At 45.2% G+C, this 27,954-nt stretch overlaps 1 protein-coding gene across 5 annotated transcripts in view; it reads left to right on the top strand.

Annotated features, from left to right (window-relative positions):
• The window catches only part of prpf4b (pre-mRNA processing factor 4B), a 72,508-nt gene that overhangs the window by 8,210 nt on the left and 36,344 nt on the right, over positions 1 to 27,954 (top strand). For 4 of the 5 annotated variants that reach the window (XR_004410397.1, XR_004410393.1, XR_004410392.1 and 1 more), the window contains exons 2-6: positions 13,323 to 14,540; positions 19,475 to 19,645; positions 20,122 to 20,283; positions 22,987 to 23,068; positions 27,080 to 27,290. Coding sequence is in view for 1 of the 5 variants with exons in the window: in XM_033014678.1 (XP_032870569.1) it covers positions 13,326 to 14,540; positions 19,475 to 19,645; positions 20,122 to 20,283; positions 22,987 to 23,068; positions 27,080 to 27,290 (1,841 nt within the window). In the remaining 4 variants the exon portion in view is untranslated. The remainder of the gene's footprint in view (positions 1 to 13,322; positions 14,541 to 19,474; positions 19,646 to 20,121; positions 20,284 to 22,986; positions 23,069 to 27,079; positions 27,291 to 27,954) is intronic. The other variant, XM_033014678.1, reaches the window with a different exon arrangement.

Below are 27,954 nucleotides of genomic sequence, written 5' to 3'. Positions count from 1 at the left end.
CAGGCAGTTATACACCCTTCGGGAACCGGTGTCTCTGTTCTTCCTTGGGCCAGGCTATTCACTCTGTCGTGGCCTGGTTTAACGTCCCAAAGGGCACCGCTTCATACTTGTCCAAGTTAAATTCCTTCTATTACTCCTTTGACCCCTTTCCCAGTTAATTAATAACCTGTTGTAACCTTAGATAACTTCTTTAAAGATGTCGCTGGAGCATGGCGACTTATTTTTGTGCTCTTTCCAGAGAGGGATCTACTACCATCCAATACAGTCGCTGTACTCTTCTAAATCTCTTTGCTCTGCACTCTGTATCTTCCCCTTTGCTCTATCTATTACACTTGAGTTTGAACTGATTATATCTACGTGTGGTATATCTAATTTGATTGTTTTAGTTTAGTGTCACAGCATGGAAACAGGCCCTTCGGCCCACCGAGTTTTTGCCGACCATCGATCATCCGTTCACACTAATTATCCCACTTTTGCATCATACACTCTCGGGACAATTTACAGAAGCCAATTAAACACCGCATCACAGCAACTAAAACAGCATCTGCTGACCCTTGTTTCTACAGTTTCTAAAGGGGAAGTACAACGGGATCTGGGGGTCCTTGTTCATCAGTCACTGAAAGTAAGCATGCAGGTGCAGTAGGCAGTGAAGAAAGCGAATGGCATGATGGTCTTCATGACAAGAGTTGAGTATAGGAGCAAAGAGGTCCTTCTGCAGTTGTACAGGGCCCTGGTGAAACCGCACCTGGAGTACTGTGTGCAGTTTTGGTCTCCAAATTTGAGGAAGGACATTCTTGCTATTGAGGGGGTGCAGCGTAGGTTCGCGAGGTTAATTCCCGGGATGGCGGGACTGTCATATGTTGATAGAATGGAGTGACTGGGCTTGTATACAGTGGAGTTTAGGATGAGAGGGGATCCTATTGAAACATATAAGATTATTAAAGAATTGGACACGCGAGAGGCATGCTCCCAATGTTGGGGGAGACCAGAACCAGGGGCCACAGTATAAGAATAAGGGGTAGGCCATTTCGAATGGAGATGAGGAAAAACTTTTTCACCCAGAGAGTTGTGAATCTGTGGAATTTTCTGCCTCCAAAGACAATGGAGGCCAATTCTCTAGATGCTTTCAAGAGAGAGTTAGATAGAGCTCTTAAAGATAGCGGAGTCGAGGGATATGGGGAGTAGGCAGGAACGGGGTACTGATTGTGGATGATCAGCGATGATCTCAGTGAATGGCGGTGCTGGCTAGAAGGGCCGAATGGCCTACTCCACCTATTGTCTATTGAAGTGAGCAAGCAAGTGTTTTAAAATCAGAGAGCCATGGGCCCTTCAGCCCTTCGGGTTCATACTGATCATCGATTATCCATCCTGCATTGATCCCATTTTATTCTCTGCACATTCATCAACACACTAAGGACAATTTACAGTGGCCAATTAAACTTCTAACCAGCTCGCTTTTGGGAATGGACTGTTATCAGACAACTGAAACATCCTATCAATAACTAGAGGGTGGTCCTGACCTCCCAGCTATCTCATTAGAGACCCTCTGACTATATTTAATCAGATATTACTGGACTTTATCTTGCACTAAACGTTATTCCTTTTATCCTGTATCTGTACACTGGATGGCTTGATTGTAATCATGGATAGTCTTTCCAAGTTGACTGGTTAGCACACAACAAAAATTTTTCTCTGTACCTCGGTACACGCGACAAAAGACTAAACTAACCAAATTGGAAAAGGACAAAAAGCTGGAGTAACTTTGCGAGTCAGGCAGCATCTCTGGAGAGAAGAATAGGTTGTGTTTCGGGTCGAGACCCTTCTTCATACAGAGTCAGGGGAGTGGGTAACGAGAGATATGAAAAGGGGCACAGAACAAATAGATAAGGACAATTCAACGCCATCAACCACGATCAAGGAAAGGTGGAGCCCACAATGGTCCATTGTTGGCTGTGGGGAAGGTGATAAAGAGTGATACAAACAGGGTGTGGAAGGGACGGAGAGAGAGGGGATGCAAGGGTTACTTGAAGTTAGCAAAATCCGTATTCACACAACTGGGTTGGAACACTGGAGGAAACCCACACAGTCGCAGGGAGAACGTGCAAACTTCACACAGACAATACCACCCCCCCCCCCCCCCCCCGGCTCAGGGTGATGGATCACTAGAGCTGTAAAGCAGCTGTTGTAAGTTGAGACTGAAATGTACTGACCCAAAACATCATCTGTCCGTTTCCCTCCATGGATGCTACCTGACCTGCAGTGTGTTCCACGGTCTAACATTAGTTCAGCTCAGTTGCAACCCGACTGCCAGTATCACTTGATGCTATATTTTTAGGCTGCAACAAAAATCACGATCAGAAATATATAACGGGATTGAATTTGACCAACCAATAGCTGGTGAAAATGGAGAGAACAAGAAAATATCATAAATGGCTTTACATAACACTTGTAAATTCATCAAGAGTTATGTCATGCAGTACAATGGAACTATAACCATAACCTGGATATATAAATTCTGCTTAAAAATTCAGAACAAGCTATCTTCTGAAAGCGGTGTAAGTTCGTTAACATCTACTTCTAGATGGAAAACGAAGTAACTATGTTAGAGGGATGAAAGACTCAGTCGAGAAATTATATATTCAGTTTTTCTTCACAACTGAAAAGGGCTCAATTTCATTTCAGTCAGATCAAAGATCTGGCAAGGAGAAGAAAATAAGAGTCGTGCACAGTGTGACTGAATATAAAAGATGAAAATCTTTCAGATAAGATGGCAATTATGAGGGTTGAAAATATTGAGAACATTATGAAACCTTGACGAAGTGACACCAGAACCCTGGAAACAGGCCAATGATTTGCCCATAATAACCCATGAACCCGGTCTCCACACAAAGTAAAATAAGAACAAATAAATAAATCAAATGTTAACTTGAAAATCTGTACTTTTTCAGGTTAACCTCAATTTGAAATTAAAGTTCAGATTGGTTAATCTGAACATATACAGATTAACCTTGAAAGGCAGCAATAAGCATAGACTGAGAAAGAGAACATTTTGTCTGCTCAATGTCATGTGGAAATATTCTACCTTGAATTCGAAATGAGTTTGGAGTTACATACAATGTCCGTTAGATGTTACATATTGTCGAAGTCCAAGACTTATCCTAGGAATTGATAATGAGGTTTGGGTTGTAAAAAACAGATCACCCTTCACATGGTACGCCACGGCAATGAGATAAAACAATGAGGTTTACAAAAGAAGACACAGAGTGCTGGAGTAACTCAGCGGGTCAGACAGCATCTCTGGAGAACATGGATAGGTGACGTTTCACAGAGTGCTGGAGTAACTCAGCGGGTCAGGCAGCATCTGTGGAGAACATGGATAGTTGACGTTTCACCGAGTGCTGGAGTAGCTCAGTGGGTCAGGCAGTATCTCAGGATAACGTGGATAGGCGCCTGTCCGTGTCTTCCTCAGATGCTGCCTGAGCCACTAAGATATTCCAGCACCATGTCTTGTATGGAGCAGTCTAATTCAGACTTTCAGTTCTGATGTTGGATTATAGACCCGAATCCTGCACTAATGCTGCCTCACTAGCTTTGTATTGCTTGAGCTTGTTTTTATTGCAAATTTCCTGCTTCAGCACTTTTATTTGCTTCTTCATGTTCATAAGTGATTGGAGCAGAATTAGGCCATTCAGCCCATCAAGTCTACTCCGCCATTCAATCATGGCTGATCTATGTTCCCCTCTTAACCCCATTCTCCCGCCTTTTCCCCCATAACCTATGACATCCTTACTAATCAAGATTTCATTTATGTATATACACGTCTGTGGATCTAGAGTTGCATGTAGAACAGATTAAGAACAGAAGGGTGGCGCCGCAGTAGAGCTACTGCCTCACAGCGCCAGAGACCCGGGTTCGACCCTGACTGCGGGTGCTTGTCTGTACAGAGTTTGTACGTTCTCTCCATGACCTGCGTGGGTTTTCTCCGAGATCTTCTGTTTCCTCCTACGCTCCAAAGACATACAGGTTTGTAGGTTAATTGGCTTGGTATAAATGTAAAATTGGCCCTAGTGTAGGGTAGTGTTAACGTGTGAGGGTCGCTGGTCGGTGCGGACTGGGTGGGCCGAAGAGCCTGTTTCCGCGCTGTATCTATAAACTAAACTAAATATTAAGAAAGATTGACAGACTTCTTGTGTAAGGACATCAGTCAACCATGACAAATGACTGTATCAATTATCAACCAGATTATTAACTGAATTTAAATTCTACAGCCGCCATGTCGGGATTTAGATTGCTAGTCTAAACCTCTAGATTACTAGTTTGATATTTTACCCCCTGTGCCACCATCATACCCATGTTATTTTCAGTAGACTTGAATCTTGCTATTTCAGATATGTGTGTATTCTGTTCACTCTTTGTAAAACATCATAGCATAAGAACAAAGCCCTTCAGCCCACTAAGCCCATAATCCAATCATTCCTGGGACCATTCTCGTAAAATGATCAGAGTTTGTATGGAGTTTGTACGTTCTCCCTGTGACCACGTGGGTTTTCTTCAGGTGCTCTGGTTTCCTCCCACACTCCAAAGACGTGCAGGTTAATTTGCATCGTTAACGATTTTAAGTTGTCCCTTGTGTGTAGGATTGTGTAAATGTATGAGGTGATTGGTGGTCGGTGTGGACACAGTGGGCCGAAGGGCCTGTTTCCAAATTGTCTCTCTAACATCTAATGTGCTGTCCTAGAAGAGGATCTATTGTACTAGTGATTTGATGATAACATGCAGAGCAAGTATTTCACTGTCTCTGTATACGTGGCAATAAATAAAACAAACTTAAGCTTAGGGTGAGAGGCGCAAAATTTAATGGAGATGTGCATGCAGGTTTTTTTTATACAGAGAAGCTAAATTAAACTAAGCAGTGTTCCTATGTTCAAAATGCTTCAAGTTAGAGCACAGCATCCAAATGAGAAGGGGGTATCCCCTGGGTATTGAGAATCCATGTTGCAAATACTCACCAGGTCAGGCAACATCTGTGGAGAAATGAAGTGAGCTATGCGTGTGGAGACACAAGGAACTGCAAATGTTAGTTACAAAGACAGTGTTGGAGTAATTAAGCAGGTCAGGCAGCATTTCGACCTGAAACGTCACCCATTCCTTCTCTCCTGAGATACTGCCTGTCCTGTTGAGTTACTCCAGAATTTTGCGTCTAACCGATTTAAACCAGCATCTGCAGTTCCTTCATACACATCTCTGGAAAACATGGATAGGCAACGTTTTTGTGGGTGCCTTCAAACAACCTCTTCAGCAGTCAGCTGCCTGACCCGCTGAATTACTTCAACACTCTGTGAAACGTCACCTATCCATGTTCTCCACAGATGCTGCCTGACCCGCTGAGTTCCTCCAGAGTTGTGTATGATAGGTTAATGATCTAACTGACAGTTCTCTCACAAAAAATGCTGCCAACCCCACTGAGTATATTAACAGAATTTTCTTTAGTTAAAAAGAGTTTTAATTTTTGCGATAGATAGTTATGCCTGGAGTTTATGGGTTTTCTTAAGTTTGGCTCTGGAAAATTTCACGGTCAAATTATGTTTAAGTTACGATTATATTAATTTTGTTCTTATTGAAACACATTTCCTGTTAAATACCCAGGGATTTATAACAGGCCTGTTAGAGATGATGGTTTGCATAATAAAAAAGCTTTGCTATTAATTAAACTATGCATTGCTAATAATTATCTTCCGAGAGCCTGTACACGGTGACCATTCAAATTATATTAATTTCCATAACTACCTTAATAGATACACGCTGTTTGCTGATCAGTTTATGTTGGAGATAACTGACATTGTTTAGTTCAATTTAGTTTATTGTTACGTGTACCGAGGTACAGTGAAAAGCTTTTGTTGCGTGCTAGCCAGTCAGCAGAAAGACGGTTTAGAGATACAGCGCGGAAACAGGCCTTTCGGCCCAGAGTGTCTGTGTCGACCAAAGATCCCCAGGCACTAGCACTGTCCTACACACCAGGGACAATATTACAAATGGAATTTTTCCGAAGCCAATTAATCTACAGACCTGTAAGTCTTTGGAGTGTGGGAGGAAACTGGCGGCACGGTGGTGCAGCGATAGAGTTGCTGCCTCACAGCGCCAGAGACCCGGGTTTGATCTCGACTACGAGTGCTGATTTGTACGTTCTCCGCGTAACCGTATGGGTTTTCTCCAAGATCTTCAGCTTCATCCCACACTCCAAAGTCGTACAGGTTTGTAGGTTAATTGGCTTGGTATAAATGTAAAATTCTCCGTAGTGTGTGTAGGGCAATGTTAATATGCAGGGATTGCTGGTCGGTGCGGACTCGATGGGCCAAATGGCCTGCTTCCGCACTGTATCTCTAAACTAGACCTGGAGAAAACCCACGCAGTCACGGAGAGAATGTACAAACTCCGTACAGACGGCACCCTCAGTACTTGACAGCACTGGGCCTCTACTTGCTGGAGTTTAGAAGGTTGAGGGGTGACCTCATTGAAACTTGCAGAACAATGAAAGGCATAGATAAAGTGGATGTGGAGAGGATGTTTCCACTGGTGGGAGAGTCTAGGACCAGAGTTCACAGCCTCAGAATTAAAGGGTGCTCTTTTAGAAAGGAGGTGAGGAGGAACTTCTTTAGTCAGAGGGTAGTTAATCTGTGGAACTCATTGCCACGGAGGGCTGTGGGGGCCAAGTCAGTGGATATTTTTTAAGGCAGAGAGACAAATTCTTGATTAGAACGGGTTTCAAGGGTTGTGGGGAGAAGGCAGGAAAATGAGAGTGGGAGACAGAGATCAGCCATGTTTGAATGGCGCGGTGGACTCAATAAGCCGAATGGCCTAATTCTACTCCTATAACTTGTGAACTTAATCCGGATTGAACCCGGGTCTCTGGCGCTGTAAGGCAGCAACTCTACCGTTGTGCTTTATTGTTGAATGCAATCATTCTGCAATCTAATGGGAAGGATGTCGTTAAGCTGGAAAGAGAGCTGAAAAGATTTACAAGGATATTGCCAAGATCGAGGACCTAAGCTACAGGGAGAGCTGGGGCTATCTTAGCTTACCTTCCTTGGAGCGCCGGAGGCAAAGGGGTGATCTCATTAAATCATGTCGGGAATTGATAGGGTGATTACACCCAGGGTAGGTCAATTTACGAACTAGAGCATACAGGTTGAAAGTGAGAGGGGAAAGCTTTCATAGAAACCTGAGAGGCAACTGAGGGTGGTAAGAGCAGGTAGTTGATGCAGGTAGTATAACAACATTTAAAAGACATTTGAACAGATGAAGGATGAAGAAAGGTTTAAATGGAGCTGGGCCAAATGGCGGTAAATGGGGTAGCATGGGCCATCTTGGTTAGTATGGACAGGTTGAGCTGAAGGGCCTATTTCTGTGTTCTATGACTAATGATATTTGAATATGCTAAATTGAGTAGTACCTTAATTAAATTAATTAGTTTATCCAGTTTGGTTTGAATTCTACAAACTCCAATTATAAAATCGTAGAGCAATTCTAAGTAACCTGAATATTTTCTCCTACATGCTTTTTGTGAGTAGTTTCATGTAGAATTTAATTTAATTTGTGTTTTTGGAGGGTCTAAAGAAGGGTCTCGACCCGAAACGTCACCCATTCCTCTCCGGAGATAATGCCTGTCCCGCTGTGTTAGCAACTCTGGAGAACATGGATAGGTGACGTTTCAGAGTGCTGGAGTAACTCAGTGGGTCAGGCAACATCTCTGGAGGACATGGATGGGTGACGTTTTGTGTCGGGACTCTTCTTCAGATTGATTGCAGTGTGAGGGGAGAAAGCTGGAAGAGAGGTGGGTTTGGACAGCCAGGCGAGTGATAGTTGGACACAGATGAGGGTCCCAAAACCTCACCTATCCTTGTGCTCCAGAAATGCTGACTGACCTATTGAGTTCCAGTAACACTTTGTCTTTCTGTGTAAACCAGCAGCTACGGGTTACTTGTTTCTGCAGGTGAGAGGGATTTAATAGGCAGATGGGTGAACAAAAGCCAGAGATGAAAAGTGTGAGATAAGGATTGAACAGCTGTGAATTGTGAAGCTGGAGGAAGGAATAGAGGTGGAAGGGGGTTGTTGGGGTGGGGGTATGGGAGAAATGGGTGTGCATCCAGGTGGGGCACAAGGAAACAAGGGGGGGAAAGGGAGTAAGGGGTGTTCCTGGGTTAGGGACTTAAGATCCTCTTGGAGGCTGTGACCTCTGTTGGTCCAGCAATATGATTAATACAGAAAGCATACCTAGAGGGCCGGAAAATGAGCGGTGGGCCTGCACTGCAGGATAGTTATGCTTACTGTAAGGTTCATTTCTTGTGTGATTCTCTCCATATCGAATAGTATTATAGTTTGGGGTTCTACATTTTAATTAAAGCTTTTGGTGTGTTCGTCATAGTTCAAGCAGTGAAAAAGATTAGTCATTGAGTGATACAGTGTGAAAACAGGCCCTTCGGCCCAACTTGCCCACACCGGCCAACATGTCCCAGCTAAACTAGTCCCGTTTGCCGGAGTTTGGTCCACATCCCTCCAACCTGTCCTATCCATGTGCCTGTCTGACTGTTTCTTAAATGTTGGGATAGTCCCTGCCTCGACTACCTCCTCTGGCAGCTCGTTCAATACACCCACCACCTCTTGTGTGAAAAATGTTACCCCTCGTTACCCCGCTATTAAATCTTTTCCACTTCACCTTAAACCCCTTCTCTTTCTTCTGCTTTCTCCCCATAACCCCTGACACTTGTACTAATGAAGAATCTATCTATCTCTGCCGTAAAACATATCCATCGACTTGGCCTCCACAGCCATCTGTGGCAAAGAATTATGACTTCATCAATGGCAACATAATTGAGGCCTAGGATTTCCAGGTATTGAGGTATTGTTTCTGAAATGAGATTCCTCGTAGCTTCTGTTCATTTCACTATTTTAAAAAAAAACAATGTAACAGTGTGCTGATTATATATTTGCTTGTTACATGCCACAGTTGATAGTCCATAAGACATGGGAGCAGAATTAGGCCATGGCTGAAGTATTTTTCACTCGCATCCCCAATCCTCCAGTATCTTTGACGCCCTTAGTAATGAGTAATCAGGAATGCCTATGTTAACCTATGATAAGCGTTTGTCGGCACTGGGCCTGTACTCGCTGGAGTTTAGAAGAATGAAGGGGGACCTCATTGAAACCCACAGGATAGAGTGGATGTGGAGAGGATATTTTCACTAGCGGGAGAGTCTAAGACTAGAGGTCACAGCCTCAGAATTAAATGACGTTCTTTTAGGAAGGAGATGAGGAGGAATTTCTTTAGTCAGAGGGTGGTGAATCTGTGGGATTCTTTGCCACAGACGGCTGTGGAGGCCAAGTCAGTGGATATTTTAAAGGCAGGGATGGATAGATTCTTGATTAGTGCGGGTGTCAGGGCTATTGGAGAGAAGGCAGGTGAACGGGTTAGGAGGGAGAGATAGATCAGCCATGATTGAATGACTTCATAGGCTGAATGGCCTAATTCTGCTCCTATCACTTATGACCTTAGTAATCAAGAACTTATCAATCTCTGATTTAAGACTACCTAATGACTGGACATCCACAGCCGTCTGTGGCAACGAATTCCACAGATTCGCCACCCTTTGGCTAAAGAAATTCCTCCTTATCAGCATTTAATGAGTTTGTTCTTTTATTCTGAGCTGAGACTTCCCTCAGGTCTTAGGCTTTACCACTGCTGGAAACATCCACTCCACACCCAAATGATGCAAATGTTTATAACATTCATCATAGATCCACTGGAGTCACTGCCTCAAAAATGCAGCCAGCATCTTCAGAGACCCACACCACCCCGGCCACACTGGCATTTCACTCCTGGCATCGGGAAGAAATTACAGGAGTTTAAAAACTCTGATCTCTGGGTTCAGGAACAGCTACTTCCCAACCACTATCAAGCTCTTAAACGCTACAAACACAAAAGTATTCAAGAGAGAGTTGGATATAGCTCTTGGGGCTAACGGAATCAAGGGATATATGGGGAGAACGCAGGAACAGGGTACTGATTCTGGATGATCAGCCATGATCATATTGAATGGTGGTGCTGGGTCGAAGGGCCGAATGGCCTCCTCCTGCACGTATTTTTTATGTTTCAAACTAAGCCAGGATCTACGAACTGTCTTGGCTGCACTAAGGACTTTGGGCTTTTATTTTGTGCTAATATTGGGGTTTTAATTTATTGAATTTTGTTTTTAGCCGAGTACTATATTTACAGTTCTGTTACACTGCTGCAAGTAACAACTACATAGTTCCGTTTACAGCGCATTTGACAGTTATACACGCTTGACTAATGAACGTTGAGGTACTTACAGCGATATTTAATTACGTTTTCAGACAAGAAGTCATACGATCATAATGATAGGAGAAGAATTAGGCCATTCAGCCCATCAAATCTACTCTGCCATTAAATCATGGCTGATCTATTTCTCCCTCCTAACCCCATTCTCCTGCCCGCTCCCCATAACCCCTGACACCCATACTAATCAAGAATCTATCTCTGCCTTAAAAATACCCTCTCACATGGTCTCCACAGCCTTCTGTGGCAAAGAATTCCACAGATTTACCACCCTCTGACTAAAGAAATTCCTCCTCATCATCATCCTTTAAAAAAGGAATGATTCTGAGGCTATGGTCGCTGGTCTTGGACTCTCCCAATAGTGGAACCATCCTCCCCACATCCACTCTATCCAAGCCTTTCACTATTCAGCTCTCATCCTTCTAAACTCCAGTGAGTACAGGCCCAGTGCTGTCAAATGCTCGTCATATGTTAACCCACTCATTCCTGGGATCATTCTTGTAAACCTACTCTGGATCCTCTCCAGAGCCAATCGTTATGCATGCCTGTTATATTATAGAGTTTTCAGCTTTTGGAAAAAGGTTCCTTAAAATTCCACGGCGTGACCCTTGTTTCCCGCTGTTAATTTGAACCATGGGCTGTATAGTCACAAAAGCCTTCTATAGGAGGAGCTGCACAATGATTGACGCAGCAGATGTGCACAGTGCCCAAAGTTGTAGAGGTTAATCTACTTTCATTTATAGCTTCATGCTTTACTTTGCTAACCAATAAACTTAATTGTTCAGTGGAACTAAATGCAATTTCAGTTGAACTCAATTTTGGATGCTGTGTGCAATAAACAGTTGCTACTTTATTAGATTAGGAGTGCATTTTCGATCACTGTTCCAAGAGCTGGTATTTTGCAATTCTTATAATTACAGTTCTATGTTCACTGACCGAAATGGCCATCCTTAATTTTGCTGTATGCACTGTGCAAAGAAGCGTGACATGATTGTATTCTCCGCGGGTGATTAACATGGTTGAGGATATTAGCTAAAGATAAATTACTTGAGAGTCAATTCCTGATTGCTCATGTTTTCAATTTGAAGTTCCATAATCCCAGACTGTCTACAAATCTATATATAGACTGGTTATTTGGTTATACCAAAGATAAACACAAAGTGCTGGATCATCTCCTGGGTCTGGCAGCATCTTCGGAGAAAGAGACGTTGCCTAACCCGCCGAGTTACTCCAGCACTTTGTGTCTATCTTTGGTACAAACCAGCATCTGCAGTTCTTTGTGTCCACAAATCTTTCTGGCTTTCGAGGCAAGGCGCAGTAAGTGCAGTAAGCAGATTATTTTGAATGTTTACTCGAATAGGCTTTTGATACATTGGCTTTCCTCAGTTGGGATATTGTCCAAAAGTTGGGAAGTGATGTTACAGTTATATAAGTCATTGGTGAGGCTGTATAAGCGAGTTCGGTATTCTGAAAAACGCAGGGAATCGTGGGATTTGTCAAAGGTCACAAGCGATTTAAAAACTCTCGGCAGCCGTGCCGCCGTATGGACATGGACCTGCGCCTCATCCACAGCAAGGATTGATCCCGGGTCTCCAGCGCCACAATCGCTGCCGAACTGCCACTGGACCATCCCCATCCCCATCCCCTCCCGAGTGCCCCCCCCCCCTATCCGGGAGTCAGACAGGAGCGGGGCCCACAGGCAGCGCGGGGAAGCAACGCTAAATCCAGCTCAACTCTGCCTGTTAACCTACCAGCCCTGTCTGGAATTACAGGAACAATGGCCCAAGCTTACAGCCAGCGCGGTGAAGCAGCGCTAAATCCAGCTCAACTCTGCCCGTTTCGCCGGGTTAACCTACAGCCGTGCCTGGACTGACGGGACACTGGCCCGGAGCCGTGGAATTAGCCCTACTTCTCCGCGCTGGCTGTAAGTCTGGCCGTTCCCGTAAGTCCGGCCATTCCCGTAAGTCCAGGCAGGGCTGGTAGGTTAACCTGGCACGTTTTTATCGCTTGTGACCTATGACCTGGGCATGCCCAGTCGGAATGCCGAACTCGCTTATTGGAGTGTGGTGTTCAGTTTTGGTCATCCTGCTGTAGGGAAGGTCTCATTCAGCTGAAAAGAGTGCAGACGAGATTTAGGAGGATGTTGCCAGGATTTTAGTGTCTGAGCTATAGGGAGGGATTGAGCAGGCCAGAACTTTATTCCTTGTAGTGCAGGAGGCTGAGGGATGATATTATGAAGGCGTATAAATTAATGAGGGGAATAGATAGGGTGAATGTAAAGAATCTTTTACCCGTGGTAGGGAAATCAAGAACCTGGAGCCACAGGTTTAAGCGCATATAAACCTGAGGGGCAACTTTTTCATATGGTGGTGCGTTTATGGAATGGGTAGCCAGAGGAGATAGACGATGCCGGTACTATGACAATTGGATGGCTACATGTATTGGAGGGATTTAGAATTATAAAACATGGGCAAATGGGGCTAGCTTGGATGGGTATCTTGGTGGGTCTGGACGAGGTGGGCCGAAGGGCCTATTTCCAAACTCTATGATTCTAACACCATGTCTTAACTGTGAAACTTAAAGGGCAGCGGTTCTCCAGCAATCAATACCTGGAGGGGGCACATCTTTCATTTAAAAAAACAATTAAGTGCTACGGTATAAATTGCAGAAAGTATATTGTTTTGAAAATTAATCCCATTTTTTTTATTTCAGAGGGTGGTGAATCTGGAATTCATTGCCATAGACGGCTGTGGAGGCCAGCTTTGGCTATTTTTAAAGCAAAGATTGACAGATTCTTGATTAGTAATAGTGTAAAAGATATGAGAATGGGGTTAAGAGGGAAAGATGGATCAGCCTTGATAGAATCGATAGGCCGAACTGCCTAATTCTGCTCCAATTACTTAAGAACTTTTTGCCGCTTCTAAATATTTTGCTCATGACTGTCTCTCTCTCTTTCTCTCTCTGCTTTTTGCAGCCAAGAAGCCGCGGATTCCTCTGGGAAAAGTGGCAACGAAGAGAATGGGGAAGTGTCGGACGAGAACCGCGACCCCAACATCGCGCCCGTCAAGCCCATCAAACACAAGAAAAAGAAGCACAAGCATCGGAGCAAACACAAGAAGCACAAGCATTCTTCAGAAGATGACAAGGAGCGCAAACACAAGCATAAACACAAGCATAAAAAGCATAAGAGGAAAGTGGCCGAGGGGTTGGAGAAGGATGACGATCACTCAATTAAAAGACCCAAGTTTGACGACTATGCTCTGCTGGAGGACTTGGAGAAGCAGAGGGCGATGATAAAGGCTGAATTGGACAGTGAACTCATGGAAGGAAAGGTTCAATCTGGCATGGGCTTGATTTTGCAGGGATACGTGTCGGACTCGGAGGAAGAAGGGGAGATCCACGAGAAAGCCCACAACGGCGAACGGGTCGCGTCCGGCCGCGACGTTTCCGAAATGCAGCCCGCGAGAGACAACAAAATGAAACGGGAAGCCGTCGAATCTAAGCCCGCTTCAAAGAGGAAAAGCAGGTCGAAAGACAGGACTAAACATGCTAAGGCGGAGAAAAAGAAAAACAGGATGGGCTCGGAGCACCGGAAAGAGAAAGAGAAGATGCGGAGCGAGTCGCACGAACGGAAACGCTCAAAGAGTCCCCTCAAAGGCAGCAAGGCCGGAGAGAAGAGCAAGTCTCCCATCTCGGCTAAAAGACGATCGCAGGAGAAGAAACGGAAATTGACTCCAACGGAAGATAGCTCCAAGCCGAAGGATCGCAAAACCATGGCGGAAAGCAAAACGAGAGAGCGGAATAAAAAGTCCAAGTCTCCCGTGGTGAAGCCCAGCAAGGCGGTCGACAGAAGTCAGAGATCCAAATCCAAAGAGCGCGAGAAGAGGCCGCGGAAATCTGAGGTGGAAAAGGATAAAAAACCCGCAAAGTCGCCCCCGAGGGATGCGCCCTCTGGGAAGGAGAACCGATCTCCTTTGAGGAGGCCCCCACTCTCTCCCAAACGGAGGAGCCTGTCCCCAAAGCACCGGGAAAGGTCGACCAAGCACAGCCGATCACCGATCATTAACGATCGCCCGCCTAAACCAAGCCAGTCTCCCTCGCGGAATATGTCCCCGCCCAGAAGAGCTAAAAGCAGATCTATAGAGCGAAGGCGGAGAGAGAACGACCGTGCCAGGGGTCTATCACCAAGGTAATGAGCCCTGTCTTGTCAATACTTATTCTTCAGTAATTTACTGCAAAATACGTGGGCGGCACAGTGGCGCAGCTGTGGAGTTGCTGCCTTACAGCACCAGAGACCCAGGTTTGATCCTGACTACTGGTGCTGTCTGCACAGTGTTTGCACGTTCTCCCTATCGCCGCATCGGTTTTCTCCGGGTGCTCTGGTTTCCTCCCACACTCCAAAGATGTACAGGTTTGTAGGTTAATTGGCTTCTGTAAACTAAATTGTTCCTAGTGTGCAGCATAGTGCTAATATGCGGATTGATTGCAGGTTGGCGCAGACTCGGTGGGCCGAAGGGCCTGTTTCCATGCTGTATCGCTAAAATCTAAAGTGAGGCAAAATTCTGCTGGTGATGCAGTATTTTAGTAGCGTTTATGAGACTTTGGGATATGGGTTACATGTAGGCAGATAAGAGTTAGTCTTAGCATTGTTTGGCACAAACACTGAGCTGAAGGGTCTGTTCCTGTGCTGTATGTTCTATAGCGTGATACAGTGTGGAAACAGGCTCTTCGGCCCAACTCGCCCATACCAGCCAACAATGTCCCAGCTAAACTAGTCCCACTTGCCTGCCCCTGGTCCATATCCCTCCAAACCTGTCCTATCCATGTACCTGTCTAACTGTTTCTTAAACGATAGGATAGTCCCAGCCTCACTACCTCCTCTGGCAGCTTGTTCTATACACCCAGCACCTTTTGTGTGAAAATATTACCGCTCGAATTCCTAGTAAATCTTTTCCCCTTCACCTTGAACCTATGTCCTCTGGTCCTCGATTCCCCTACTCTGAGCTGGGGACTCTGCATCTACCCGATATAATCCTCTCATGATTTTGTACCATGTTCAATGTACCATGATTGTGCTAGAATGCACTACAAAATAAGATTTTAACCTCCAAACCAGAATGCTGCCTGGATTAGAGGGCATTCACAATAATAGTTGGACAAACGTGGATCGTATTCTGTAAAATGTAGGAGGTTGAGGGAAGATCTGATAGAAGTGTATAACATGATGAGAGGCATAGACAGGGTAGACAGTCAGATCGTTTTTATTTGTTGGAGTCTGTAATTAAGGAAGAAATAGGTCATTGCATGGAGAGTTTAGTTTTCTTTAGAGATACAGCGCGGAAGCAGTCCCTTCAGCCCACCGAGCCTGTGCCGGCCAGCAATCCACATACACTAACACTATCCTACACACTAGGGAGAATGTAGCCGCATCGGTTACATTCGGGGGGGCGGGAAGAAGAAAGGAAGAGGAGGAACAAGAGGGCTGAGGGAGAGCTGAGAAGAGGAGGAGACAGCAAAGGCCACCGGAAATTGGAGAAGTCAATGTTCAGGCCACCGGGATGCAGACTGCCCAAGCGGAATGTGAGGTGCTGCTCCTCCAATTTACGGTGGGCCCCACTCTGGCCATGGAGGAGGCCCAGGACGGAAAGGTCAGATTCGGAATGGGAAGGGGAGTTGAAGTGCTGTGCCACAGGGAGATCAGGTTGGTTAATGCGGACCAAGCGGATGTGTTGGGCGAAACGATCGTCAAGCCTACGCTTGGTCTCACCGATGTAGATCAGCTGACATCTAGAGCAGTGGATGCACTAGATGAGGTTGGAGGAGGTGCAGGTAAACCTCGCATACTAATGTTTTAATTGTGGCCGTCAATCTGGGGAGGATTATTTTGTTGAATCTTATTTTACTCTTTAGTATTTTATATACGTTCATTTTAAGATTAAAATAATAAAAGACAAACAAAAACATATTAATAAAAATAAAAGGATTTGTTCTACAAAATTTGGATTCATTCAAAAGGCCGCACTTAATGGCCTAGAAGGCCGCAGGTTCCCCACCCCTGGTCCAACCTCTTAATCCAACCCACAACTCTCTGTGTGGGAAAAAGGTCGAGAGTCAAGAGTGTTTTATTGTCGTCTGTCCCAGATAGAACAATTAAATTCTTACTAGCTGCAGCACAACAGAATATGTAAACATAGTACTCTGTAAACAATATAATAAATGAGGAAAACGTTCAGTGTGTGTGAAAGCATAAAAAGTAAACAAACAATAATAGTGCAATAATAATGTACAAAATCATGAGAGGAATAGATCGGGTAGATGCACAGAGTCTCTTGCACAGAGTAGGGGAATTGAGGACCAGAGGACATAGGTTCAAGGTGAAGGGAAAAAGATTTAATAGGAATGTGAGGGGTATCTTTTTCACACAAAGGGTGGTGGGTGTATGGAACAAGCTGCCAGATGAGGTCGTTGAGGCTGGGACTATCCCAACGTTTAAGAAGCAGTTCGACAGGTACATGGATAGGACAGGTTTGGAGGGATATGGACCAAGCGCAGGCAGGTGGGATTAGTGTAGTTGGGACACGTTGGCCGGTGTGGGCAGGTTGTGCCGAAGGGCCTGTTTCCACACTCTATGGCTCTAATAACAATAACAGTCTACTGTAATTCAGAGCTTATTTGCAGTTATAGTGTTTAATAACCTAATGTCTGTAGGGAAGAAGCTGCCCCTGAACCTGGACGTTACAGTTTTCAAGCTCCTGGACCTTCTTCCCGATGTCAGGGGTGAGATGAGTGTGTGGCCAGGGTGGTGTGTGTCTCTGATGTGTCTCTGATGATGTTGGCTGCCTTTTTGAGGCAGCTTCTCCTGTAGATCCCTTCGACGGTGGGGAGGTCAGAACCCGTGATGGACTGAGTGTTCACAACTCAGTTGCCCCTCAGGTTCCTATTAAATCATTCCCTTCTCTCCTGACCTCTGGAACAGAGCACCCTAACAATAGAATGTACATCCTCTCTCCCAGTTTAAATGTATTCCCCTTTTCCTCCATGTCTATTAAACTAAAATGAATTATTAATGGACACAATATTAGTTATTTAACAGAACTTATCAGATCTGCGAGGAATTACTACTGCTCTAACGTAAATTAACCATGACCATAAGACTTGTGAACAACTAAGATTAAGCTAGGATTCAGCCTTTTCCAAAGCTTCCTTGTCACCTAGGAGAGGAATTAAACCAAGCTCCGAATGTAACCTGACCAGCAGCCTGTATGTTGTTTGTTTTGTTTTGATTGATACTGTAAGATGATCCAACCTCCTGGCTTCACCACATTTAATTATGAGCCTTCAGCAATAACACCTAGATATTGTTTTCCCCTTCAAACCCCTTTCTGGATTAAGTTTAGTTTAGCGATTCAGTGTGGAAACAGGCCCTTCGGTCCAACTTGCCCATGCTGGCCAAGATACCTTATCCATACCAGTGCCACCTGCCCACATTCGGCCGATATCCCTCTAAACCGTTGCTGTCTATGTACCTGTTCAAATGTCTTTGGATCTGCATGTTTAGTTTGGACAGGGTTGTTCTATAATTGTTTAGTTAAGAGATACAGCACGGAAACAGGCCCTTCGGTCCACCAAGCCTGCGTCGACCAGCGATCCCCGCATACTAACAATATCCTGCACACACAAGAGACAATTTACAATTTTAACAAGCCAATTAGCCTATAATTCTCTGCAACCAATTCTGTTTTAGGGAACAATAACATTTTAATTTAAAATTAATTAATAAAAGCCACTGACGTGGGGGAGTGGGCAGATGTATGGCAGATGAAGTTCAATGCGTATAAATGTGAGGTTATACATTTTGGTAGCAAAAACAGGAAGGCAAATTACTATCTAAATGGCGTTAAGTTGGGAAAAGAGGAAGTACAACGGGATCTAGGGATCCTTGTTCATCAGTCTAGGAAAGTAAGCATGCAGGTACAGCAGGCAGTGAAGAAAGCGAATGGCATGTTGGCCTTTATAACAAGAGGAATCAAATATAGGAGCAAAGAGGTCCTTCTGCAGTTGTACAGAGCCCCAGTGAGACCACACCTGGAGTATTGTGTGCAGTTTTGGTCCCCTAATTTGAGGAAAGACATTCTTGCTATTGAGGGAGTGCAGCGTTGGTTTACAAGGTTAATTCCCGGGATGACGGGACTGTCATATGCTGAGAGAATGGAGCAGCTGGGCTTGTACACTCTGGAGTTTAGAAGGATGAGAGGGTATCCCATTGAAACGTTTAAGATTGTTAAAGGCTTGGACACGCTAGAGGCAGGAAAGATGTTCCCGATGTTGGGGGAGTCCAGAACTAAGGGCCACAGTTTAAGAATAAGGAGTATGCCATTTAGAATGGAGACGAGGAAACACTTTTTCTCACAGTGAGTGGTGAGTCTGTGGCATTCTCTGCCTCAGAGGGCGGTGGAGGCGGGTTCTCTGGATGCTTTCAAGAGAGAACTAGATAGGGCTCTTAAAAATAGCGGTCAGGGGATATGGGGAGAAGGCAGGAACGGGGTACTGATTGGGGATGATCAGCCATGATCACATTGAATGGCGGTGCTGGCTCGAAGGGCCGAATGGCCTACTCCTGCACCTATTGTTTCTCCAGAGATGCTGCCTGACCCGCTGAATTACACCAGCAATTCTGTGTCTTTTCATGTAAACCAGCGTCTGAAGTTTCTAAGTTTTAGTTTTAGAGATGCGTCATAGAAACTGGCCCTTCTGCCCATCGAGCGCATGCCAACCATCGACCATCTGTTCATACTAGTTCTATATGTTATTCCAGTTTTGCATCCTCCACACAAGGAACAATTTACTAAAGCCTATTAACCTACAAACCTGCACGTGTTTGGAATGTGTGAGGAAACTTGAGCACACGGATAAAACCCACGCGGTCATGTGGAGAGCACACAAACTCTGTGTAGACCTGTAGTAAGGCAGCAACTCTACCACTGTGCTGCCCAAGTATCTAGAGATGGCACCATAATATTCTGGAACACTGATGCTAGATGTATATGTTATAATTAACTGTTGGTATTTTGCTTTAATGCTTTACCTCTTAATTTGTTGCTGGAATGTACTTGTGAACTTTAGAATGCGGTCTCGAGATGACCCACCGAACAGGCTGGATCGAACCAGAGATATCAGCATGTCTCGCCGGTCCCCCATCAGGCGAAGGCTCAGCAGGTCTCCGATTCGGCGGCGATCGCGCTCACTTCTCAGGCGAAGCCGTTCTCCCAGGAGAAGAAGCCGATCTAGGAGGAGGTAAATGTCTCGCATCTCATCTGTAAATTATTAACTGCTTTCTCCTCAGACTTTAGAGATACATCGACCCTATCACCTATCCATGTTCTCCAGAGATGCTGCCTGACCCGCTGAGATACTCCAGCACTCTGTGAAACGTCACCTATCCGTGTTCTCCACAGATGCTGCCTGACCTGCTCCATTACTCCAGCACTCTGTGAAAGGTCGCCTATCCATGTTCTCCAGAGATGCTGCCTGACCCGCTGAGATACTCCAGCACTCTGTGAAACGTCACCTATCCATGTTCTCCACAGATGCTGCCTGACCCGCTGAGATACTCCAGCACTCTGTGAAACATCACCTATCCGTGTTCTCCAGAGATGCTGCCTGACCCGCTGAGTTACTCCAGCACTCTGTGAAACGTCACCTATCCATGTTCTACACAGATGCTGCCTGACCCGCTGAGTTATACAAGCACTCTGTATCTTCTCTGGCAGGTCTTTGGACAGAGACTGGAATCGGAGAAGCAGATCTCGCCGAAGGCGATCCAGGTCACGGGGTCGGCGCAGAAGAAGAAGCGGAAGTCGAGACAAAGAAGATAAATTCAAGGGAAGCCTTTCTGAAGGAATGAAAGTTGAACAGGATTCTTCTGATGACAAGTAAGAAACATAGGTTTGGGTTTATTATTGTCATGTGCTGCAGCTTTCTCCGCCCCCCAACTACAATCATTTCTGACCCGAAACATTGCATAGTCATGCGTTTTAGAAATGCTGCCTGACCTGCTGAGTCACTTTGTTTGGGTTCACGTGTTTATTGTCACGTGTACAGTGAAAAGCTTTGTTTCGCACACTATCCAATCAAATCAGATAGTTCAGACCATCCTGGCCACATACTCATCTCTCCGCTGCCATCAGGCAGAAGGTACAGAAGCCTGAAATCTGCAACATCCAGGTTCAGGAACAGCTACTTCTCCACAACCATCAGACTATTAAACACAACTTCAAACAAACTCTGAGCTATAACTGCCTATTTGCTTTATCTATTTATTTATGTGTGTGTGTGTATATATATATATATATATATTCTATGGTATATGGACACACTGACCTGATCTGTATTTTGCCTAAAATATTCTGTTGTGCTGCAGCAAGCAAGAATTTAATTGTCCTATCTGGGACACATGACAATAAACTCTCTTGACTTTTGACTCTTACCATACTACCACAACTGGCGAGCAGTCCTGAACTACTGTCTACCTCATTGGAGATCCTTAGAATATCTTTGATTGGACTTTGCTGGCTGTACCTTGCGCTAAACATTATTCTCTTATCATGTATCTGCACACTGCGAATGGCTCGATTGTAATGTCTTTAAGCTAACTGGGTAGCACGCAACAAAAGCTTTTCACTCTACCTCGGAAAACGTGACAATAAACTGAACTGAAACTGATTTCTAGGAGAACCGCATTCTCCTGCCTTCTCCCCGTAACCCCTGACTGAGAGGGTGGTGGGTGTACAGAACGAGCTATCAGATTCTAATCAAGAATCTGTCAATCTCCGAGCTATACATGAATACAGTCAAGCAGAAAAGAACAATAGGAGAGCAACGGGCATGATACAGAGTGCTGAATATAGTTTTCAACATTCTAGAACATCGGCTCCAAAGACTAAAGGGCCTGTCCCACTTACGTGTCCTTGTCACGCAAATTACGCGACCTCGTGGTCGCGTTGAGGCGCACGGACATCGTATGGCCAGTCCCACTTAGAAGCGCGGTTGGGGTATGGAGTTGTGTGGGGCCGGTCCCAACATCGCATGAGGCTCCGAAATTCTTGCAGTGAACATAACCTTTGTGCGCCAACGGCCTGTTGCGGAACTGACGGCCAAAGTGGGACAGACCCAAGACCCTGGCGCGACGCAACGTCTCACCTTCAACAGCAGCAGAAGCAAGCAAACGATCGCCGAACCCACGGCCGTTGTGGTCCGGATCCGCCCCCACTTCTGCTCCCAGAGCAGGTCCAAATTGAAGATAGACACAAAATGCAGGAGTAACTCAGCGGGACCGGCAGCATCTCTGGAGAGAAGCACTGCGTGACGTTTCGGGTCGAGACCCTTCTTTCAGACTGAAGAAGAGTCTCGACACAAAATATCACCCATTCTTTCTCTCCAGAGATGCTGCCAGTCCCACTGAGTTACTCCTGCATTTTGCGTCCATCTTCAAATGACGTCACGCGCTCCAGACGACTGTGCGGTCGAATGAAGTCGCGCTTGACCTTTGCAGCACGGCCGCGTAATTAGCGTGCCAAGGACACGAAAGTGGGACCGGCCCTTAAGTCCAATGTCAGCAATGGGGTAGTGAATCAGACAGTTCCCTAGCTTATGGAAGACCGATCAGAGGCTTTTAACAGAAGGCAAGAAGCTGTTTCCCCTATGGGTGTGGATTATAGGTTTGAGATGGATTATATCTATAGACAGGCTATGAAGGCTGCATGCTCCTTGGAACATTTAGATGTGGGTAGAGATACTGAAACCAGCACAGATTAATAATACTTGTCACACAAATAAAACACTTCAATTTCATTAGCATATAGAATGACAAAAGTGGTAACTTTGTCTAACAAAGGATTAAGCTTCATTGTTCCTTGTACAATGTAATTTTACATAATGGAAAGGATGTTGAAGTACTGGGAAATGAGTTAAAATGATCCTAAAAAAAATGTATACTGGTCAAGGAAGGTTGAAAAGGCTTGAAGCTCTCAGAGATTGCTGAGAAGTTTTCATTGCTAGATCTGTGAGCTTTCCGTTCTTCTTATCGAGTCCACACACAAGATTAGAAGTTTTTAAGAAGGAACTGCAATTGCTGGAAAATTGAAGGTAGGCAAAAGTGTCTACACAAGATTAGAAGTTGTCCAGCCAGAGCTGAACACACTTCTCGGCATCTGCATACAATGGTGTCTGTCTTGTCGCTTCATGTGCATGGTGGTGGAAAGATTGGTGGAAACAGGGCCGCCACGTGAACGCTCTTTCCATGACCCCAGCTTTCAGTTAAAACATAGTGACGTGGCCTATGTCTGTACGGAGTTTGCACGTTCTCCCTGTGACCACGTGGGTTTTCTCCCGGTGCTCCGGTTTCCCTCCCACACTCCAAAGACGTGCAGGTGTGTAGGTTAATTGGCTTTGGTGAAATTGTAAATTGTCCCTAGTGTGTGGGATAATGTGGAGATCGCTGGGCCGAAGGGCTTGATTCCCTGTTGTGATTGCCCACGGTGATTATAACTGGCAAACTGGATGGCGAATTTATGAAGAATTAAATTTGCCCAATTTTAAACCAAATTGGCGATGTCTCATTTTTATTTTGTCTCTAGTCTGGAGGATTTTGATGTAGAAGAGGAAGATGAAGAAGCTGTTATTGAACAAAGACGGAAAGAAAGACTGGCGATTGTTCAGGTACGGTTTCGGGATTTAAATTCTTGTTTGAAATAGAATATCATTGAATTATCTAATGAGCCATGAATGAAACTTATAAATGCAAGACTTGTAACAATGTGTATGCTGTAGTATTGTACATTTTCAGGTGTAGAGGTTAGGCCTGTTTGCATAGAGACAAACAGGCCCTTCAGCCCACAATTTCCTGTGCTGAACGTATGCCAAGCTAAACTAATCTCATCTGCCTGCACATGATCCACACCCTTCATTCGCTGCATATCCATGTACCCATGTAAAAGCCTCTTCAACTGCACTATCGCATCTGCCTTCTCCTCTGGCAGCGGGTTCCTGGCACTTACCATCCTCCGTGAAAAAAAAAACTTGTACCGCTCATCTCCTTTAAACCTTAGGGACATGAGAACCGCAGATGCTGTTTTACAAAAAGAGACAAAGTGCTGGAGTAATTCAGCAAGACAACCTGCATCTCTGGAGAACAGGGATAAGTGACATTTCAGATCGGGACTTTCTTCAGACTGACTCAGGATGAAGAAGGGTTCTGACCCGAAACGTCACCTATCCCTGTTCTCCACAGATGCTGCCTGACCCGCTGAGTTACTCCAGCACTCTGTGAAACGTCACCTATCCCTGTTCTCCACAGATGCTGCCTGACCCGCTGAGTTACTCCAGCACTCTGTGAAATGTCACCTATCCCTGTTCTCCACAGATGCTGCCTGACCCGCTGAGTTACTCCAGCACTCTGTGAAACGTCACCTATCCCTGTTCTCCAGAGATGCTGCCTGACCTGCTGAGTTACTCCAGCACTCTGTCTTTTTTTTCCCTTAAACTTTGCCCCTTTCATTTTATATTTATGCCCTCTAGTCTTTGACATTACACCCCTTAGAGTACATTCTAATAAGTTGCTGGAAAATACAGTGGATTTTGGTCTCTTTCATTAAATGACCCCACAATTCTAAGCGCAAGACGAGAAACCAGAAAGGTATGTTCTTTTGCTCTCCACATGTGGATGAAGTGTACATTGATATTGGGGCGGCACGGTGGCGCAGCAGTAGAGTTGCTACCTTACAGCGGCAGAGACCCGGGTTCGATCTTGACTATGGGTGCTGGGTGTATGGAGTTTGTACCTTCTCCCCGTGACCTGTGTGGGTTTTCCCCGGGTGCTTCAGTTTTCCTCCCACATACCAAAGCCGTACAGGTTTGTAGGTAATTGGCTTCAGTGAAATTGTAAATGTCCCTCAGTGTACGGGATAGTACTATTGTACGGGTCGCCGTGGACTCAGTGGGCCAAAGGGCGATATGCAGACTACAAAATTCAGAAGACATGTTTCTCTAAACTAAAGTGATATGTTGGTGCACTGTAGATTAGTATGTGGGTGAGAAATAGTGATCATTTTTCATTGAGATAACTACATGCACGGAAGCATTCAGCAGGTTTATATCTGCATCAGCCACATAAAACAGATTCTTATTCTTCCTATAGGTTTTGGTGTAAATTAATTTATTTTTGAAAGCTGTGGAGGCTGGGGGAAACTTTACCTTCACATGCACTGAATAAATGCTTTAAAGGTTTATTTGAGATTCCATTCAAGATTTATCTGAGCCACAGCCTCGGAATAAAAGGATGTACCTTTAGAAAGATGAGGAGTCATTTCTTTAGTCAGAGAGCAGTGAATCTGTGGAATTAATTTCCAGAGAAGGCTGTGGAGGCCAAATCAATGGATATTTTAATGGCGGAAATGGACAGTTTCTTGATTAGTTTGGGGGAAGTCCAGAACCAGGGGTAAGCCATTCAGAACGGAGATGAGGAAACACTTTTTAACACAGAGAGTTGTGAGTGTGGAATTCTCTGCCTCAGAGGGTGGTGGAGGCTGGTTCTTTGGATACTTTCAAGAGAGAGCTAGATAGGGCTCAGGAGATATGGAGAGAAGACAGGAACAGTGTACTGATTGGGGATGATCAGCCATGATCACATTAAATGGTGGTGCTGGCTCGAAGGGTCAAATGGCCTACTCCTGCACCTATTGTCTATTGTTTGGGTGTCAGAGGTTATGGGGAGAAGGCTGGAGAATGGGGTTGAGAGGGAAAGATAGATCAGCCATGATTGAATGGCAGAGTAGATGTGATGAGCCGAAATGGTATAATTCTGCTCCTCTAACTTATGAACATTTGTATCAGGTTCCCATTATCCATTGTGTCAAGATTACCAGCCTGTTTATTCTTGTCTGCACCATTTTCTCAAATCTGATAATGATACGATCGTGGCATTTAAGAAATTTTTAGACGGGCACGTGGATATGCATAGTATTGCGGGATATGGATCATGCACAGGCGGATTAAATTAGTTTGTCTTGACATCATGTTTAGGTTAGAGACTCTTTGTCCCAATGAGTCCACGTTAACTGTCAATCACCTGTTCACACCCGAAAATCTGTTTCTCATCCGCTCACTATAAACGAGGGGCAATTTACAGAGGGCCATTTGACCTACAAATCCCTACGTCTTTGGGATGTGGGAGGGTAACAGAATTCTGAGGGAGAACCGCACCTGAGGTCGGGATCGAACCCTGGTCTCTGGCGCCGTGAAGCAGCGGCTCTACCAGCTGTGCCACTGAGACCTCTGGACATTGTGGGCTGAAGGGCCTGTCCCCCTGTTCTACTGTACCTTGTTATGCGTCATTGTAAAAAAAAAAAATCTCCAGATCAATACATCAGCCCTCCTGAAATCAAGGGTCCTCTGAGATTACATCATATTTTACAAACCTCACCTCCAGAAATGAATCTGAACACTTTTGTTTGCTTTCTTATCAATTTCTTTTGCTTCAGTGAAAAAAAAATCTATTACATTTGCTTACATATTAAAATAATTTCAATTTAAAACTTCTATAGATTTAAAGTATTTTCTATAGCAACTGAATCGTGTTGGATGATGTTTTGTATATAGATGAGACACAAAAAAGATTTTCCACAGGTATGAAGTGATTGAACAAGAACCAAGGACACACATTAATATTCATAAAAGGTAGTGGGTTGAACTGAAAATAATTTATCATCGGGTATGTGGACAGGAGAAGCTGTGAGGGGTATGAGCCATACGCAGGTAGATGGGACTAATGTAGATGGAGCATCTTGCTCAGCATAGGCAATTTTGGCCGGAGGGCCTGTTTCCATATTGTGTGGCTGTCTCCTTGTGTGACTGTATAACTGAATCTCGAACCTCCAGCCAATTATCTACTCAAAGAACGCTCTCTCCCTATCCGCTCTCCCCCCCCCCCCCCCCCCCTCCTTCCTCTTCCCATTCCATTCTCCTCCCCACCCTCTGAGTGGGAAAAACAATCTCTCAGAGGGTGGTTTGTTTATGGAGCGATCTGCCGGAGGAGGCAGGTGCTATAAAAGGTTTAGAGGGATAGGCAAAGTGCTGAAGTAACTCAGCAGGTCAGGCAGCATCTCTGGAGAAAAAGGATGGGTGACATTTCGGGTCAGAATGTTTCAGGTTGAAGAAGGGTCTCGACCCAAAACCGTCACCCATCCTTTCCCTCCAAAGATGCTGCCTAACCCTCTGAATTGTTCCAGCGCTTTGTGTCTATCTTTGGTATAAAGGGGCACCTGCCGATCTTTATTTCTAAGGCTTAAGAGGGATCTGAACTAAATGCGGGTGGTAGGACTAGCGTAGATGGGGCATCTTGGTCGGCATGGACAAGTTGGGCCGAAGGGCCTGACTGCGCTGTATGACTGTAACGGGTGTTCTTTTAGAAAGGAGGTGAGGAGGAACTTCTTTAGTCAGAGGGTAGTTAATCTGTGGAACGCATTGCCACAGTGGGCTGTGGAGGTCAAGTCTGGATATTTTTACGGCAATTCTTGATTAGGACGGGTGTCAAGGGTTATGGGGAGAAAGCAGGAAAATGGGATTAGGAGGCAGCGAACAGCCACGATTGAATGGCGGAGCGGACTAGATGGGTCGAATGGCCTAATATTTTCTACTCCTATAACTTGTGAACTTGTGGCTCTTGCATTGCAGAAATATAGACACCCAAATGAAGACAGCAACATGTCTGGGTTGTCCGAACCAAATAGTCCCCAGAGCAGCTCGCGGAGCCGCTCCCCGTCTCCCGACGACATCCTGGAGCAAGCCGCCGCCGACGTCAAGGAGTACGAGAGGGAGAACGTCGACACGTTCGAGGCCTCCGTCAACGCCAAGCGGAACCTCATGGCACTCGAGCAGAAAGAAGGTACGCTTCAGCACACAGACCACAGTGGTGCCGATTAGACCAGAACATTTGCGGTATGATTAGCCAGGTGTGCAGGAAAGAACTGCGGATGCTGGTTTAAATCGAAGATAGACACGAATTGCTGGAGTAACTCAGCGGGACCAGGGGACACCGTTTAAGAATAAGGAGTAAGCCATTTAGAACGGAGACGAGGAAACATTTTTTCTCACAGAGAGTGGTGAGTCTGTGGAATTCTCTGCCTCAGAGGGCGGTGGAGGCGGGTTCTCTTGATGCTTTCAAGAGAGAGCTAGATAGGGCTCTTAAAAATAGTGGAGTCGGGATATGGGGAGAAGGCAGGAACTGGTACTGATTGGGGATGATCAGCTATGATCACATTGAACGGCGGTGCTGGCTCGAAGGGCCGAATGTCTGCACCTATTGTCTATTGGGACAGGCAGCATCTCTGGAGAGAAGGAATGGGTGACGTTTCTTCAGACTGAAGAAGGGTCTCGACCCGAAACGTCACCCATTCCTTCTCTCCAGAGATGCTGCCTGTCCCGTTCAGTTACTCCAGCATTTTGTGTCTACCCATGATAGCAGGGTTGCAGGTGACACTAAAGTGTGTTATCGCAGATGGTGAAGATGGTTGTCATAAACAGCAGCAGGTTGTCGATCTGTTGGCCAG

This window comes from Amblyraja radiata, chromosome 2, assembly GCF_010909765.2.
Source record: "Amblyraja radiata isolate CabotCenter1 chromosome 2, sAmbRad1.1.pri, whole genome shotgun sequence".
In the NCBI taxonomy this organism is placed as follows: domain Eukaryota; kingdom Metazoa; phylum Chordata; class Chondrichthyes; order Rajiformes; family Rajidae; genus Amblyraja; species Amblyraja radiata.
The sequence above is the reverse complement of the archived record's forward strand: the minus strand, read 5'-3'. Positions and strand labels throughout refer to the sequence as shown.